The 14,642-nt window shown below is 52.5% G+C and overlaps 1 protein-coding gene across 1 annotated transcript in view; it reads left to right on the forward strand.

The window, feature by feature from the left end:
* Positions 1 to 13,877, forward strand: part of IGFN1 (immunoglobulin like and fibronectin type III domain containing 1) — a 37,034-nt gene extending 23,157 nt beyond the window's left edge. Inside the window, exons 14-24 of the mRNA XM_065539523.1 lie at positions 406 to 547; positions 906 to 1,205; positions 1,796 to 2,095; positions 2,636 to 2,809; positions 3,868 to 3,996; positions 6,599 to 6,901; positions 7,891 to 7,979; positions 9,829 to 10,024; positions 10,755 to 11,054; positions 11,834 to 12,160; positions 13,350 to 13,877. Coding sequence (XP_065395595.1) covers positions 406 to 547; positions 906 to 1,205; positions 1,796 to 2,095; positions 2,636 to 2,809; positions 3,868 to 3,996; positions 6,599 to 6,901; positions 7,891 to 7,979; positions 9,829 to 10,024; positions 10,755 to 11,054; positions 11,834 to 12,160; positions 13,350 to 13,363 — 2,274 coding nt within the window. The 3' untranslated portion in view covers positions 13,364 to 13,877. The remainder of the gene's footprint in view (positions 1 to 405; positions 548 to 905; positions 1,206 to 1,795; positions 2,096 to 2,635; positions 2,810 to 3,867; positions 3,997 to 6,598; positions 6,902 to 7,890; positions 7,980 to 9,828; positions 10,025 to 10,754; positions 11,055 to 11,833; positions 12,161 to 13,349) is intronic.
* The last annotated feature ends 765 nt before the right edge of the window (positions 13,878 to 14,642 follow it).

Here is a 14,642-nt window from a genome sequence, read left to right on the forward strand (position 1 = left end):
TCCCTACCAGAAGGGGGCCCTCGTCTCCCTGCACAACCTCCCTGTCCTCCATTAAAGCTGTCACCCCAAGAGAAACATCAAAGTGACTCAGGGCATGAGGCTCAGTATCAGCTAGGTCTGGCTTCAGATCCCGGCTCTGCCACTACCAGTTATGTGACCTCAAGCAAGCTGGTGAACAGTCTGGCTTCCTCATCTATGAAGTGGGACTAATAATAGCACTTACTTCATAAGATTGTTAGACAATTAAATAAGGTGCTAAGCACAGAGAGCATTGGCACACAGTAAGCATTCCATTCACACAGCTGTTATCAGGATCCCAGCATCTGTAAAGGGCTCTGGTTAGCTGGCCTGGAGGAGCGGGGATGGGAATGGGGTGACCTTCTCCTGCTGTGGCCCTGTCTCCAGCTCACCGCCCAGGATGGAGTCATCTTTAAGCAAGATGGTCTCGTGCACAGCCTCTTCATCGCGCGCGTGCAGGGGACCCAAGCTGGGAGGTACACCTTTGTAGCTGGTGACCAGCAGAGTGAGGCCACTCTGACCGTCCAGGGTAAGGCCTAGCCCTGCCCTGCCCTGTCCCATAGTCTCTTTGTACCAGGTGATATGCCTTGCTTTAAAACACCTGAATTTGTGGCTACTCTGCAGCCAGTATCTAATCTCATCCCCAGAGAAGATGATTTAAAAAGCCAACTCATACTCTGTCTATTCCAGCATCTTAGCTCTTTCCTTGTCAGGAAGTCCTTGATGAGGTCTAAGCCTGGTCTCTCCCGCTGCAGATGAAGCCCCTTCCCTTTGTGGCAGGGCAGGGGATTCCTTAATCTTCCCCCAGACTTCCTTCTCTGCATCCTCCTTTCTGCATTCCCCAGTGCCCAGTGCTCTGGTCTTTGACTCTCTTGTTTTATTTCCAGATTCCCCTACCATTGCTCCAGATGTGACAGAGAAACTGAGAAAGCCACTGGTGGTCAAGGCTGGGAAGCCGGTGACAGTGAAGATCCCCTTCCAGAGCCACCTCCCCGTTCAGGCTGCCTGGAGAAAGGACGGGGCCAAGGTGGTGGGCAGTGGTGACAAGGAGGCCCAGGTGGACCTGGGGGACCGCTACACACGGCTGTGCCTCCCCAGCACAGGCAGGAAGGACAGTGGCCAGTACAGTGTGATGCTGAGGAGTGAGGGAGGCTCTGTGCAGGCCGAGCTCACCCTGAAAGTCATAGGTACCAACCCCATCTTCCCCCAACCAAGGCCTGAGAGTCCCCAGGGTTGTGGGCCCTCCCTGCCATCAAGGGCAGGCCTGGGGTGTGATCTCTGGTGGCTCTGATCCTCATTTGCATGCTGTTTAAGATCCAGACCTACCCCTAATTCTGCTCAGACTGCTTAGGAAGAAGCAGTTGAGATCAACACAGTGCCGGGCTCCTGCTGGGTGGGGGGGAGCCGATTATGCTTCTCTGACCCCAATGCACTGGGCCCTCAGGAAGCTGCTGGGTAGGATGGCGGTCCCCAGCCCTGAGTGGTGCCAGCAAGGTAGGACTGCTGTGGGCCGAGCAGGTGCCCATACCAGCCCCCCGATGGTGGAACTGGGACGGGCTGGTGCACTCCATGGCACATCCCTGGGTGCACATATGTGTTGGGGGTGGGGACGTCTCAAGAGTGTGTGACCCTCTGGGTAATGCCCAAGGCTCTCTGGACAGTCTGCCCCATTGCAGGCTTATCCACTGATGAGTGGCAAAGGGGGGCGGGGAGCGGCGCCGTTCCAATCTAGCTCCTCTGACCCCTCCTCTTCCTGCTCTTCTCTGTGGGTCCCCAGACAAGCCTGATCCCCCACAAGGCCCCATGGAGGTTCAGGATTGCCAGAGGGCTGGTGTCTGCCTCCGCTGGCGGCCCCCAAGGGATGATGGGGGCCAGCCTGTAGAGTGCTACGTGGTGGAGAGACGGCAGGCTGGCAGGAGCACTTGGCTGAAGGTGGGCGAGGCCCCCGCTGACAGCACCACCTTCACGGATGCCCATGTGGAGCCAGGCAGGAAGTATGCCTTCCGAGTGCGGGCTGTGACCTCGGAGGGGGCTGGCGAGGCCCTGGAGTCTGAGGAGACATTGGTGGCTCCTGAGGGTAAGAGAAAAGTCTGGGGCTGGGGGTGGAGGACACTCCTGGGCTCCCCGCTGTGCCAGGGAGGGCAGGCTGTCCCAGAGGCTGAATGACACCAGCCTGTGCTCAGGGTTTTGGAGGCCCTTCTATAGCACTCTGGAGACTCCTTCCCTCAGCTGCATTTCGGATCTGGCACCCAGATGAGGAAGGGTTTTACAGAGTCTCCGGGAGTGAGGGTATGGGCCAGCAAAGCCTACTGTCTCACGCCCCAGGGAGAGAGGGGCATCCACCTCCAACATCCTATCAGGGGACCGGAGGCGGAGGGGCCTCAGGGCTGGCTCTAGGCTCCGAGGCCACGGTGCCACGGTGCCTTCTCTGTCTTTTCATTCCTTCCCTTGAATAGCTGGAACACTGACCTAGGGTGGGCTGGCTCAGCCCCGACACTCGCCAGGACCGGGAGGAGTGTGGCCTGCCCCAGATGCCCGTGCCTCCTACCCCCAGGGGCTCCCCGTGAGCCGGCACCTTTCAAGGCCTCTGGCTGACTGGAATCTTCCTTGCCCCCAGCTCTCCCCAAGGCCCCTTCCGCGCCAGCCATCCTGTCAGCCTCCAGCCAGGGCATCACGCTGACATGGACAGCACCTAGGGGCCCTGGCAGTGCCCACATCCTGGGCTACCTGATCGAGAGGCGTAAGAAGGGGAGCAACACCTGGACAGCAGTGAACGACCAGCCGGTGCCTGGTGAGCATTGTCCTGGCTTCCAGAGCTTCCTTAGACCGCTCCTGGCTCCAGGATGCCAGGAACTTGTCAGTTCAGATTGGTTTAATACAGTGGTTCTTATCTAGGGTGGTTTGGCAGTATCTGGAGATATTTTTCATGGTCACAACTGGGTGGAGGGTAGATGTTACTGGCATCTAGTGCAAAGAGGTCAGGTATGCTGTTAAACATCCTACAGTACACAGGACAGAACCCACCCCCTCCTCTCAAAAATCCCAAAGAAGTATCTGGCAAAAAAAAAAAAAAAAAATGTCAATCATGCTAAGGTCAAGAAGCCCTGATTCAGAAATCCCAGCTGGGAGCCAGAGATGAAGCTGTTAGCCCTGGCCCCTCCACTTCTTGCCTTGACCTTGGACAGTTCACTTCCTCTCTAGATCTGAATTTCCACATCCATGAAGTGGAGAAGAGGGTCCCCTGCCCCACTAAGTAGTTTCCTAAGAAACAAACTGCATTCTGAGATCAGAAAGAACTTGGAAAAGCCAACGGGCTGGGCAGATGCGAGGGGTCTTCTGGTAACCCTTAGCATTTCTTTGCTCTGCGTGCGTGCTGCAGAAGTCCAGGTTTGAGGAGGGAAGAACGGGCTCAGAACAGCTTGCCAGGAGACCTGGGTTCAGGTCATGGCTCTGCTACTTAGAAGCTGAGGCCTGTCAGGGCTTTAGTTTCCTTATCTCTGGAAAGAGAGATGAACAAAGGGCAGCCTTACGATTTCACTATTTAGTTATCCTGCTTTATTTAAATATGACAGCAACTCTGTAAGGCAGAGACAACCAGGGATATTAAGGTACTTGCCCAAGAACATCCAGCAAGTTAGTGGTGGAACCAGACAGGGACCCGAGGCCCCTGACGCCCTGAGCAGTGCTCTTTCCACTTTGGAGGGAACTGAGTCACAGCGGGTGGAGGGCTGTAGGGAGGAACGTGTTAGGACCCCAGGCTTGGTCTCCTTCAGAACTTGGAGGCACCCAAGCTATCTCCCCACGTCCAGCCCCATCCGGGTGGGACTCACACGAGCGGGCTCTTCACAGAGAGGAGGTGGACGGTGGCGGACCTGCGGCAGGGCTGTCAGTACGAGTTCCGGGTCACAGCTGTGGCTCCCCCAGGCCCTGGAGAGCCTGGACCCCCATCAGATGCCGTCTTTGCTCGGGACCCCATGAGTAAGTAGGGAACCAACCCAGGATGGGGGTGGGGGTGAGCATGGGATAGCCCTGAAGCTGGGTGGGACTTGATGGAAGGTCACAGGTCACAGGTCGGGGCAGTCTTGAAGGACATGATCAGGAGGGCTGAGATATAAAAATCAAAAGTCCTCTCGGGTGAGCCACATCTTAGGGCCCCTATATTGAGATCAAATAGGCCCAGAAGCCAGGCAGTGGTATTAGAAGATTCCTTCTCTGTCAAGCATAATGGTTCACACTTGTAATCCTAGTACTTTGGGAGGCAGAGGCAGGAAGATTGCTTGAGCCCGGGAGTTGGAGGCTGTAGTGAACTATGATTGCACCACTGCACTCCAGCCTGCATGACAGAGGGAGACCCTGTCTCAAAAATAATAATAATAATAATAATAAAACAAAATAAAAAGGGGGAGTTCTTTTCAGGATCACTTCACTTACTCTTTGGCCTCTAGGCAGGCCAGCCCCCAATCTGGCCCACCTGCTCCAGTCCCATAAGCATCCACTCACCCCTGTGTGCCCATCAGGCAGGGCGGAGAGCAGATGACAGGGGAAGCTCAGCGTCAATTCTCTATCCAATGAATATTTGCCCATCACCTACTAAATGGCCAGCATTGTGCCAGGAAGTAGATGAATCAATCCTGGTCTCTGCCCTTGAGAAACTTACAGTCTGAGATAGCATTTCCTATCTGAGACCTGTGGTCTTGAGAACATGGAGTGTATCGAGAGATGCCAACAGACATTCTGAGAACAACAGGAACAGCAAAAAATGTCTGTGACCAAAGATGTGTATGATGTGAGCCTATGATGTTTCCAAGTCCTGCAGGGGAAAAAAACCTGTCTAACCTTGATCCAAATCTAGCTTTTTCACAAAATACCTATTAAAAGCGTCAAAGGCATACAGCTTAGAAAATGCTGTTCTATATTTCTCATCCCCTAATGAGCCTGCCTACACCAAGTCCTCTGGGGAGCAGCACATTTCTGACACTTGCTGGATGGGCCAGGTGGTCAACACCTGGAGAGCACCTCTGTGCCCCACAGAGCCTAGCCCATTGCAGGTGTTCAGGCTGTTTGAATGAACCCAACAAGACCGGAACATTCTGTAAGTTTCATTGTTCAAGTGGTATCTGAGTTTTAGTCCTAGGAAGGGCAGGGTGTGGAATGGAGGGATGGGGGACGAAAGCTGGCCCATGCAACTTACTCCTTGCAAATGGACCAAGGCTGTCCTATCTTTTCTCTTTCTTTTCTTTTTCTTCTCTGTTCTTTTCTTTTCTTTCTCTCTCTCTCTTCTTTCTTTCTCTCTCTTTCTTTCTTTCTTTGTCTCTCTCACACTCTCTCTTTCTTTCTCTCTCTCACACTCTTTCTCTCTCTCTCTCTCTTTCTTTCTTTCTTTCTCTCTGACAGGATCTCACTCTTTTACTTAGGCTGGAGTGCAGTGATGCAATCTTGGCTCATTGTAGCCTTGAACTCCTGGCCTCAAGCAATCCTCCTGCCTCAGCCTCCTAAGCAGCTGGAACTATGAGCATGTGCCACCACACCCTGCTAATTTATGTTTTTGTAGAGACAGGGTCTCGCTGGTCTTGAACTCCTGGTCTCAAGCTATCCTCCTGCCTCAGCCTCCTAAAGTGCTATGATTACAGGCATGAGCCGTGGACCCACAGCCTATTAATCTCTCCTATCAGTGGTGGGAAGTAGAGACAATGGATAGGATAAGCAGTGTCTAACAGCAGCCACAGCAATCACTACATTTTCTGGATTCTTGCTGCTAAGCAAGGCCTATGGCCCAGCAACATAATCTTATTAGAATTTATGAGAAATGCTGAATCTCAGGCCTCACCCCGGACCTACTGAATAAGGGTCTGTATTTTTACCAAAATCCCCAGGTAACTTCTATACTAATCAAAGTTTGAGAACTACTGCCCTAGCCTAGTGGTTTTCAAACTTCATCACATATTTAGAAACACCTGGAAAATTCTTAAAAATGTTGATGCCTAGACTGCACCCCAGACTAATTAAATCAGAATCTCTGAGGTGGCATCTAGGTACCAGTATTTTTAAGCTCACCAGGTGATTCCACACTCATTGTGCTTTTTGCTTGTTCTAAAACCTCTGTGCGTAGGTGGGGCTATTATTATTGTTCTCATGTAACAAGTGGAGAACAAGAAGCCTGCACTGAGTACCCGAAAGGTAGAGTCTTGACTCTAAGAGTTTAGAGTCCAGAATAAAAACATGTAGAAGTCCAGTCTTACGGGATAATGGAACCCAAGAGGTCATCAACTAAAATCTCGGTTTTCTGGAATTACAGAAGGATAGTTAGGAGAAGGCATTTGGCAGGTTGGTGAATGAATGAGGGAAATGAGTTGGGGGAGGCTTCCTGGGAGAGGTGGCCTGGGATCTGTGTGCATAACGGAGACAAAGTGCTGGTTACAGTAAGAATTTGGAACAAGGTAGGTGCTTCAGGAAGAATCTAAAGGCAGAATTGCTAAGTGGAAAAACTTCCCAGTCTCCCACAAGGAAGGCTAATCAAAATCCACACTGAGTGGCCTCCCTCAGGAGATGCCATTCCTGATGCTCCCATGCTGCCTGGCAGGACCCCCTGGGCCGGTGAGGAATCTCCAAGTCACAGACACATCGAACACCAGCATCACTCTGAGCTGGGCTGGGCCAGACACCAAGGACGGGGACGAAGCCCAGGGGTATGTGGTGGAGCTGTGTGGCTCAGACAGTCTCCAGTGGCTCCCGTGCCATGCGGGCACCATGCCAGTCACCACCTACACGGCCAAGGGCCTTCGGCCTGGAGAGGGCTACTTTGTGCGGGTGACAGCAGTTAATGAAGGAGGTCAGAGCCAGCCCACTGCCCTGGACACATTAGTGCAAGCCATGCCTGTTACTGGTGAGTGCTGCCTCCTTCCCCGACCTCTGAGCCCTGCAAGCTCCTCCTGAGAGGGGGCCCCTGAGTAGCTGCCATGCACTTGCTAAGCCAGGATCTCCACCCTCAGTTTCAGGAAGTAACATTTATTGAGCACCTACTAGGTGCTAGGCACTGGGCTAGGCAGTCCCTTCTTAGAAATGTTTTCTCATTACGACTCATAACTATACTACAACATTAATGTTTCTATTCTGAAGTTACAGAGAAGGAAACCGAGGTTCAGGGTACTTTGCCCACGTTGTCACCAATGGTATGTGGTAGAGCCAGGATTTAAACCTGGAGACTCCAAAGTTGATGTTATCTAGGAGAGAGAGTGGCTGCTTCCTGCACATGGCCTTAGAAGGCCTAAGTGCAGCTCAGCTCCTGTGGTTCACGTTCAGAATGGGACATGCCCAGGTCCCCATTATTATTGAAAAGAGGATTGTCTTTCCCTTTGGGCTTTAACCACTACAAGCACCTGACCTGCCTTTGACCCAAGCTGACACTGGGCCACCCCAGCTGACCCTAGTCATCACTGTGACAGTAGGGAGACACAAACACAGCACATGGAGTCCAGAGTCCCAGAATCTTGTCCTGGCTTTCTCCCGAACAAAGTGTGACCTCAGGCAAGTCACTTCCTGTCTTGGATTGGTGTCTATCTCATCTGCAAAACATAAGTGCTCTGCCACATATCAGCATCTTCCTCTGTTCCAGCCTAGTCCACCCCTCTCCCTGCGGGGTCCCTTTCTCAGCTCCTGTCCCTCCCCTGCTAGCATCTCCCCACCAGCCCCTGGGGTGCCCCCTGAAGATTCTGCTCCCAGCTGCACTCCAGTCCTTTAGAGGCCCCAACGTGTTGGGATCTCAGCATCCCAACTGGCTCATTCTTCCCCTCCAGCCCTGCCTTGCTGGGGACCTGGGGCTGGGGTCCAACTGGGAGGCAGAAGGGAGGTAACCAGTCCTCTTGTGTGTTTCAGTCTGTCCTAAGTTCCTTGTGGACTCCAGCACCAAGGACTTGCTGACGGTCAAGGTCGGGGACACTGTTCGTGTGCCCATCTCCTTTGAAGTGAGTGTACCTACAGGGGTGTGGGGAGGGAAGCCCAGAGAGACCAAGGGGGCCAGACTCAGCCCTGTGGCTCTCTTTTCTTCCCTGTTCCTTTTTGGCCCCTAGTCAGTGTCCTGGGCTTGTGGAAATCAGGCGAGAGACATGAGGAAGGAAGGATTCAGGTCCTCCTTGAAGGTACCGCCCTCACTTGGCCACTGGGTGGCCATTCTGCTCCAGGCCTGCAAATCCCTCTAGTGGTAGCTTCTGCTACTGCACCTCCAAATTAAGGCTCTTCCGGTTCTCCACCTCTCCTAGTTTGGGAATTCAGAAAGCCGGCCGTGCCGATGGTCCCCTTTGGCTTTGCAATGTATTTTTGTGCAATCACATGACCTACATTTGACTCAGGGTGATCCTTAACCAACACTAACACCACCTGACTTTATAACAGTAGGGTGGTGGCTAAAAGTACAAACTGCCTGGGTTCAAATTTTGACGTCATCACTCACAGCCGTTTGACTTTGGACAAACATTATTTATTTATTTATTTATTTATTTATTTATTTAGAGATGGAGTCTCACTCTGTCACCCAGTCTGGAGTGCAGTGGCGAGATCTCGGCTTACTGCAACCTCCATCTCCTGGGTTCAAGCGATTCTCCTGCTTCAGCCTCCGGAGTAGCTGGGATTACATGCGCCCGCCGTCACACCTGGCTAATTTTTGTATTTTTAGTTGAGCTGGGGTTTCGCCATGTTGGCCGGGCTGGTCTTGAACTCCTGACTTCAGGTGATCCACTTGCCTCGGCCTCACAAAGTGCTGGGATTACAAGTGTGAGCCACTGTGCCCAGCCAGGACAAATATCTTAACATCTCTGTGTTTCACCTTCCTCATCTGTCAAAAGGGGATAATAATAGTAACCTATCTCAAAAGTCTGAGGGTTCAAGGAATTAATATATTGAAAGTGTATATGTAGGGCCTGGCATATGGCAGCACCCAATATGTTTTAATATTATTATTGTTTAAAATCATCATCATCTGTGTAGGAAGCTCATAGCACACAGAGCCAGATTCAAACCAGTCTTATCTTACTCTAAATGACTTGTTCTTAACCACAATAATGATAGTGATAATGATGACAAAAATATTTAATGCACATTGAGTAATTATCATGTACTAGGTCTTGTTCTCTCTGCTTTCCATGTATTTATTATTAACACTTTAAATTCTCAGAACAATCCTGTAAGTTCAGTTAGTTACTATCAGTGTCTTCATTTGACTCTGGTACCCACCGTGCCCTGTACTGAGGGCCCCGTAGGGAACTGGCGGCACAGTCACCAAGCAGCTGGGCTGGCCTTCCCACCCTGCTCAGGGTCACCACAGTTCAAGGCCAGGACACCGAAATCTTCCTCCTAGACTTTTGCCAAATTATCTCCTATGTGGGTGCCAGGGTAGTTAACACTCCCCTCCCCACACATCCCTTCTCATTCCCATCCCACCCCCTGCCGTGTGGATCCAGAACTCATTATGCCTTCCTGCTCAGAATCTGACAGCAGTGGCTCCTGGCTTACAGGATAACATCCAGATGTCTGTACAGGTGTGACGTGGAGGGCACTTTTCATTTTTGCCAAATCTCCTCGTCCAACTTCCTTTCCTGTTCCACTGCCCCCCTACCATCCCCATCTGCCAACCTCACACTTTATCACCACCCCTCTTTCCCACCTGTGTTTTCTTGTCTACGTTCTGCGTTTTCTTGCCAACTTTCTCCTTGTACAAGGCTCTTCTCACCACTTCTACCTTCAGCCTAGCTTAAATGCCATCACCTCCATGAAACCGCCAGCTGCCCTTCTCAACTTTTCCTTCCTCTCCTTTCTCAGGCCGTGCCCATGCCTGAGGTGACCTGGCTGAAGGACGGCTTGCCCTTGCCCAAAAGAAGTGTGACCGTCACTAAGGATGGCCTCACCCAGCTTCTGATCCCTGTGGCTGGCCTCTCGGACAGTGGTCTCTACACTGTAGTGCTGAGGACCCTGCAGGGGAAGGAGGTTGCCCACAGCTTCCGTATCAGGGTGGCAGGTGAGGCAGGCCTGGCTCTGGGCTCTGGACGCTGGTTTGGCCACTCACCAAGGCAAGGAGATGTCCACGGGTCTGGTCATAGGTCTCAGCCACTCTACCAGGGCTAGGTATGCAAGGTGACCATGCTCCACCTTTCCTCTGTGCTTGATGATACAAAGTAGAAAGGACCCCGGAAGCTCCCCAGGGACTTCCATTGTCCTTCTGCCTCAGGAGCCTAGAGACAGTCATGTCATGGCTCCTCTCCAACCTCAGTTATCCTTCCCTTTGAGTCAGTGAGCAGAGGCAGTCACCACTGTTACATCACTCCAAAGACCCAGGGGACAAAATTGTTTGCAGCCGTTGCACAGAATAAAGGCTTTCCTCCCCAGCTGTGGCTCCACACAACCCCTGCCCTGGAGGAGCTTCTGGATATCCAGAAATGATCAAATAGACTAACAGTGGGGGCTCTGTAATGCGGCCTCATGAGAGCCCTGCCTCTGTCCAAAAATGCATGTTTTGTCCTGTGTCATTTTACTTAAAAACTGAAGTGAATTATAATTACTCTTTTGGGGAGATTTTCTACCCTCTAGAGATAACTGTGGACATCTGGCCAAACTCACTCTGGCCCCAGCTACCTGTGTGGCAAGACTGCATTCCCCAGGACCCTTAGAAGACTTGGGACCTGGAGGGGACTGGCAGCAGCCCTGCTGGGTCCCCTCCACGTGACCTCCCTCTGCCGTCTCTCTTGAAGTATGTCCGCAGGCACCTGGGCCCATCCACCTGCAGGAGAACGTGCCTGGGACGGTGACGGCTGAGTGGGAGCCCTCTCCGGACGAGGCCCGGGGTGTCCCGCTACACTATACAGTGTTCACACGCTCCTCGGCACATGGCCCCTGGCGCGAGGCAGCCGACCGCATCCACACCAACCGCTTCACCCTCCTGGGCGTCCTCCCTGGCCACGAGTACCACTTCAGGGTGGTGGCCAAGAATGAGCTGGGGGCCAGCAAACCCTCGTACACCAGCCAGCCCTGGTGCATCCCCCGGCAGCGTGGTAAGCAGCCCCTGAGAGGGAGGAGGAGGCAGGGTGGGGGTTGCACTCTGCAGTGCAGCGGGATGCTCCCAAGCATGGCAGGTGCACAGGATAGGGACTGTGGCAGAGATGGCCTGGAGCATGCCAAATAACAGCCAGCATCCCTGAGCTGCTGCTCCTCCCTCTCCTGCCTCACACCTACCTGTACTGACATCCTCTGCACCCCTGACCTCCGTGGGGAGAATGAGATTGGTGTGGGTGTTTGGGTGTCTGAGGTGCCTTTGGGAGGATTTTCAAAAGCAGTCACAGACAATAAGGCAAATAGAGGTTAACATTTCTCTAAAAACAAAGTGTATTTTACAGCAAGGTAGATGTGGACCTTAAGATCAGTCACTAGAAGAGCAGGCTATAAAATCAAATGAAGGTTTCTTTTTCATAAAATACAAAAATGTCAGGAAAGCTCTACACCAAAATGTCAGCTATGGTCATCTACAGGTAGTGACATTATGACTGGTTTTTATTCTTTCTCCTCTGATTCTCGGTGTATTCTCATTGTCCACAGTGAATGTGTGTTAGCTACCAAAAAATCCATAAAGTAAAAAAAAAAAATCCATAAAGAATTTTGGGAAAAGGATAGAATGAGGCAAGCCTTGGGGTCCAAATTTGCAGGCAAGATGTGGCAGGAAATCCCAGGTAAGGCCTACATGGTAGTGTCTTGAGCTCTCTACCCAGACTCGAGTCTCAGCCAGGCCTTCCTCACTTTCTCACCCTCCTCCCTCTCACCCTGGCTTTCACCACAGACAGGTTCACAGTGAAGGCTCAGAGCTACCGGGAGCCCGACCTGAGCCAGAAGCCCCGGTTCCTGGTGGGCCTGCGGTCCCATCTCCTGCCCCAAGGCTGCGAGTGCTGCATGAGCTGCGCCGTGCAGGGCTCGCCCCGGCCCCACGTCACCTGGTTCAAGAACGACCGCAGCCTGGAAGGAAACCCCGCAGTGTACAGCACTGACCTGATGGGCGTGTGCTCCCTCACCATCCCCAGCGTATCCCTGAAGGACAGCGGCGAGTACAAGGCTGTGGCTGAGAACACGCTGGGCCAGGCAGTCAGTACTGCCACCCTCATTGTCATAGGTAATGGTGGCTGCCCTGGCAGTGGGACAGGAAGGAGAGCCAGTAGAGCAGTCACCTGCCTGCCTTCAGGGAGCCTCCGGGGGGTGCCTAGAGGGATTCAGCGGGGAGTCAGGAGACCAGGACTCTCTGCCTGACTCTATGAACTTTCAGCTATTTAACCTACCAACACAAGCCCACATGTGGTCTCGATTTGCCCACTTTTTTTAAAAAAAATATTGTTATTGTTATTCTTATCATTATTATTATTATCGAGATGGAGTTTTGTTCTTGTTGCCCAGGTTGGAGTGCAATGGCGTGATCTCGGCTCACTGCAGCCTCCACTTTCTGGGTTCAAAATATTCTCCTGCCTCAGCCTCCCGAGTAGCTGGGGTTACAGGCATCCGCCACCACACCTGGCTAATTTTTTTGTATTTTTAGTAGAAGCAGGTTTTCGCCATGTTGGCCAGGCTGGTCTCAAACTCCTGACTTCAGGTGATCCACCTGTCTCAGCCTCCCAAAGAGCTAGGATTACAGGCGTGAGCCACTGTGCCTGGCCGATTTGTCCACTTTTAAACTGAGGTATTTGAACTTGGTGAGCAACTCTTGATTGAAAGGCTGCGTACTGCCCACCTGAGCTTCCCAGTGGGGCCACACGACACATTGCAGGCTGAGAAATGAACAGGCGTCCGTATTGCTCTTTCTTAAATATGTCGAGATATGGACATTTAGTGCCTAGAAAGCCATGCTGATTCTCTCATTGGTAGTCTCCTTTTCAGTACTGCAGATAATATATGTTAATAAAGTTTTTCCTTCAATAGTACTTAAAACACCTTATATTTTGAATAGTTATAAAAGGCAAGCCTCAGGTGACCTTTGTGGAAAAACGACCCCTCTGCACTGGAGCAGAGTATCTGTCCTCTCTGCAGCGCCCATGCTTAGGCATTAGGAAGCCATTCTCGAAGCACCCCAGCTCGTGTACACATGTAGTCCCAGAACAAAGCTGGCATTGGGTGTGGCTATGGTTTCCCGAGGGGCCAGCAAAGGGCTTTGCCCAAGCTCAGAGAGCACATGGTGGCTCCGGATTTGAATCCACACCCCTGATGGCAGAGCCTCTAGCCTAAGCACCATGCTGAGTTTTCTTCACCGCTGAACAGGTGTGGGACAGGGTGGCTGCCCCTCTGGACCCACTGGAATATCCTGTGTCTTGCAGAACCCAGCGCCTAGCCTCACCTCACCCTGGGATGGTCCTGGACCCTTGAAGCTTCACTTCTGACACCTGCACTGGCCTGGGAGGCCAATCCCAAGGATGGAGGCTGTGCCCAGAGCCCCAGGAAGACAGGAGTGAGAAGACTCCTGGTGAGGTTTTGGCCAGGAGGACATGAAGTCCTTGGGGAAGAAAAACAAGGGAGGAGGCCATTCTGCCTCCTGGCTCCAAGCTAAGTCACTCAACGGAATGACAGTGAACCTCCTGGACCCTCATCATATGGGTTTCTTTCTTCTTCGCTTCAGGAGATCCAGAGGGCACCTGCCTGCAGGATGGGCCAGCTCCTTATTTTCCTGGGCTGAGCCCCTTGGAGGGAGGGTGGTCACAGCTGGGCCTGCTGTGACCACAGGGAGGGAAGAGGAGAGGAGGTCAGAGGACCTGGGTGAGGACTAGGGCATCAAGGGTGTGTGTGTGGTGGGGGCAGGGGTGCGGCATGTGCTTTCTGTACATTTCTTCATTAAAACGTTAGGCTAATACGGGCAGATCATTTGCAAATTTACTTGGGGTGGGTGTGTTGGAGGAAAGATTTCCAAAGCAGAGCCTTTATTCCAGGCTTCAGTTGGGAGGATGGGTGGGTTCTGGATGGAGGGGAGAATGGGCTCAGAATTGGACTCTTCTCCTGCAGCCCAGGCCTGCATAGTTGATTGCAAGGGTGAGAAAGCCAAGAAAGGTTAGAGGGTGATGGAGATGCTTCTCTTCCTCCCGGCCCGTGTTTCCTGCACTCCTCTGACTGGCAGAAATTCTGTGAGCAGCAGGGCTGGAGGCCTCCCCAGGTGTTATATGTGTGGAGACCACAGGGCTGGGGTTACCTAGGGCTGTCCTATGTCTGTCACTCCCTCGGACTAGAAAGAGTCTGAGTTGGGGAGAATCCTACTCCAGGATCTGAGCCCCTGTTAGAAGGGGAAGAAAGAGGCCATCAAGTGCATGAGGGTGTGACTCACTCAAGGCTGCATGAGCCTCCTCACCTTCTCCACAGCCCCCACTGCCCCATGTCACAGGAGGGATGGGATGACTCCCTTTCCCAGGTAGGTCACCCCACCACTGTCCCCAGAACCCTTGCACTCCATTATCTTCAAGTCATGGCCCCCAAAATCTCAGGCTCCCCAGAAATATTCCAGAGTTTCCAGGAGCCAAAAGAAAGGAAGGAGCCCCGGGGAAGGCTGAGCCCGACTCTCTCCCAGGACATCAGCTCTGAGGTCACCAGCAGGTGACCTGATGAGCTAGAACACTGTCTGCCCT

Source organism: Macaca fascicularis, chromosome 1, assembly GCF_037993035.2.
Source record: "Macaca fascicularis isolate 582-1 chromosome 1, T2T-MFA8v1.1".
Lineage (NCBI taxonomy): Eukaryota > Metazoa > Chordata > Mammalia > Primates > Cercopithecidae > Macaca > Macaca fascicularis.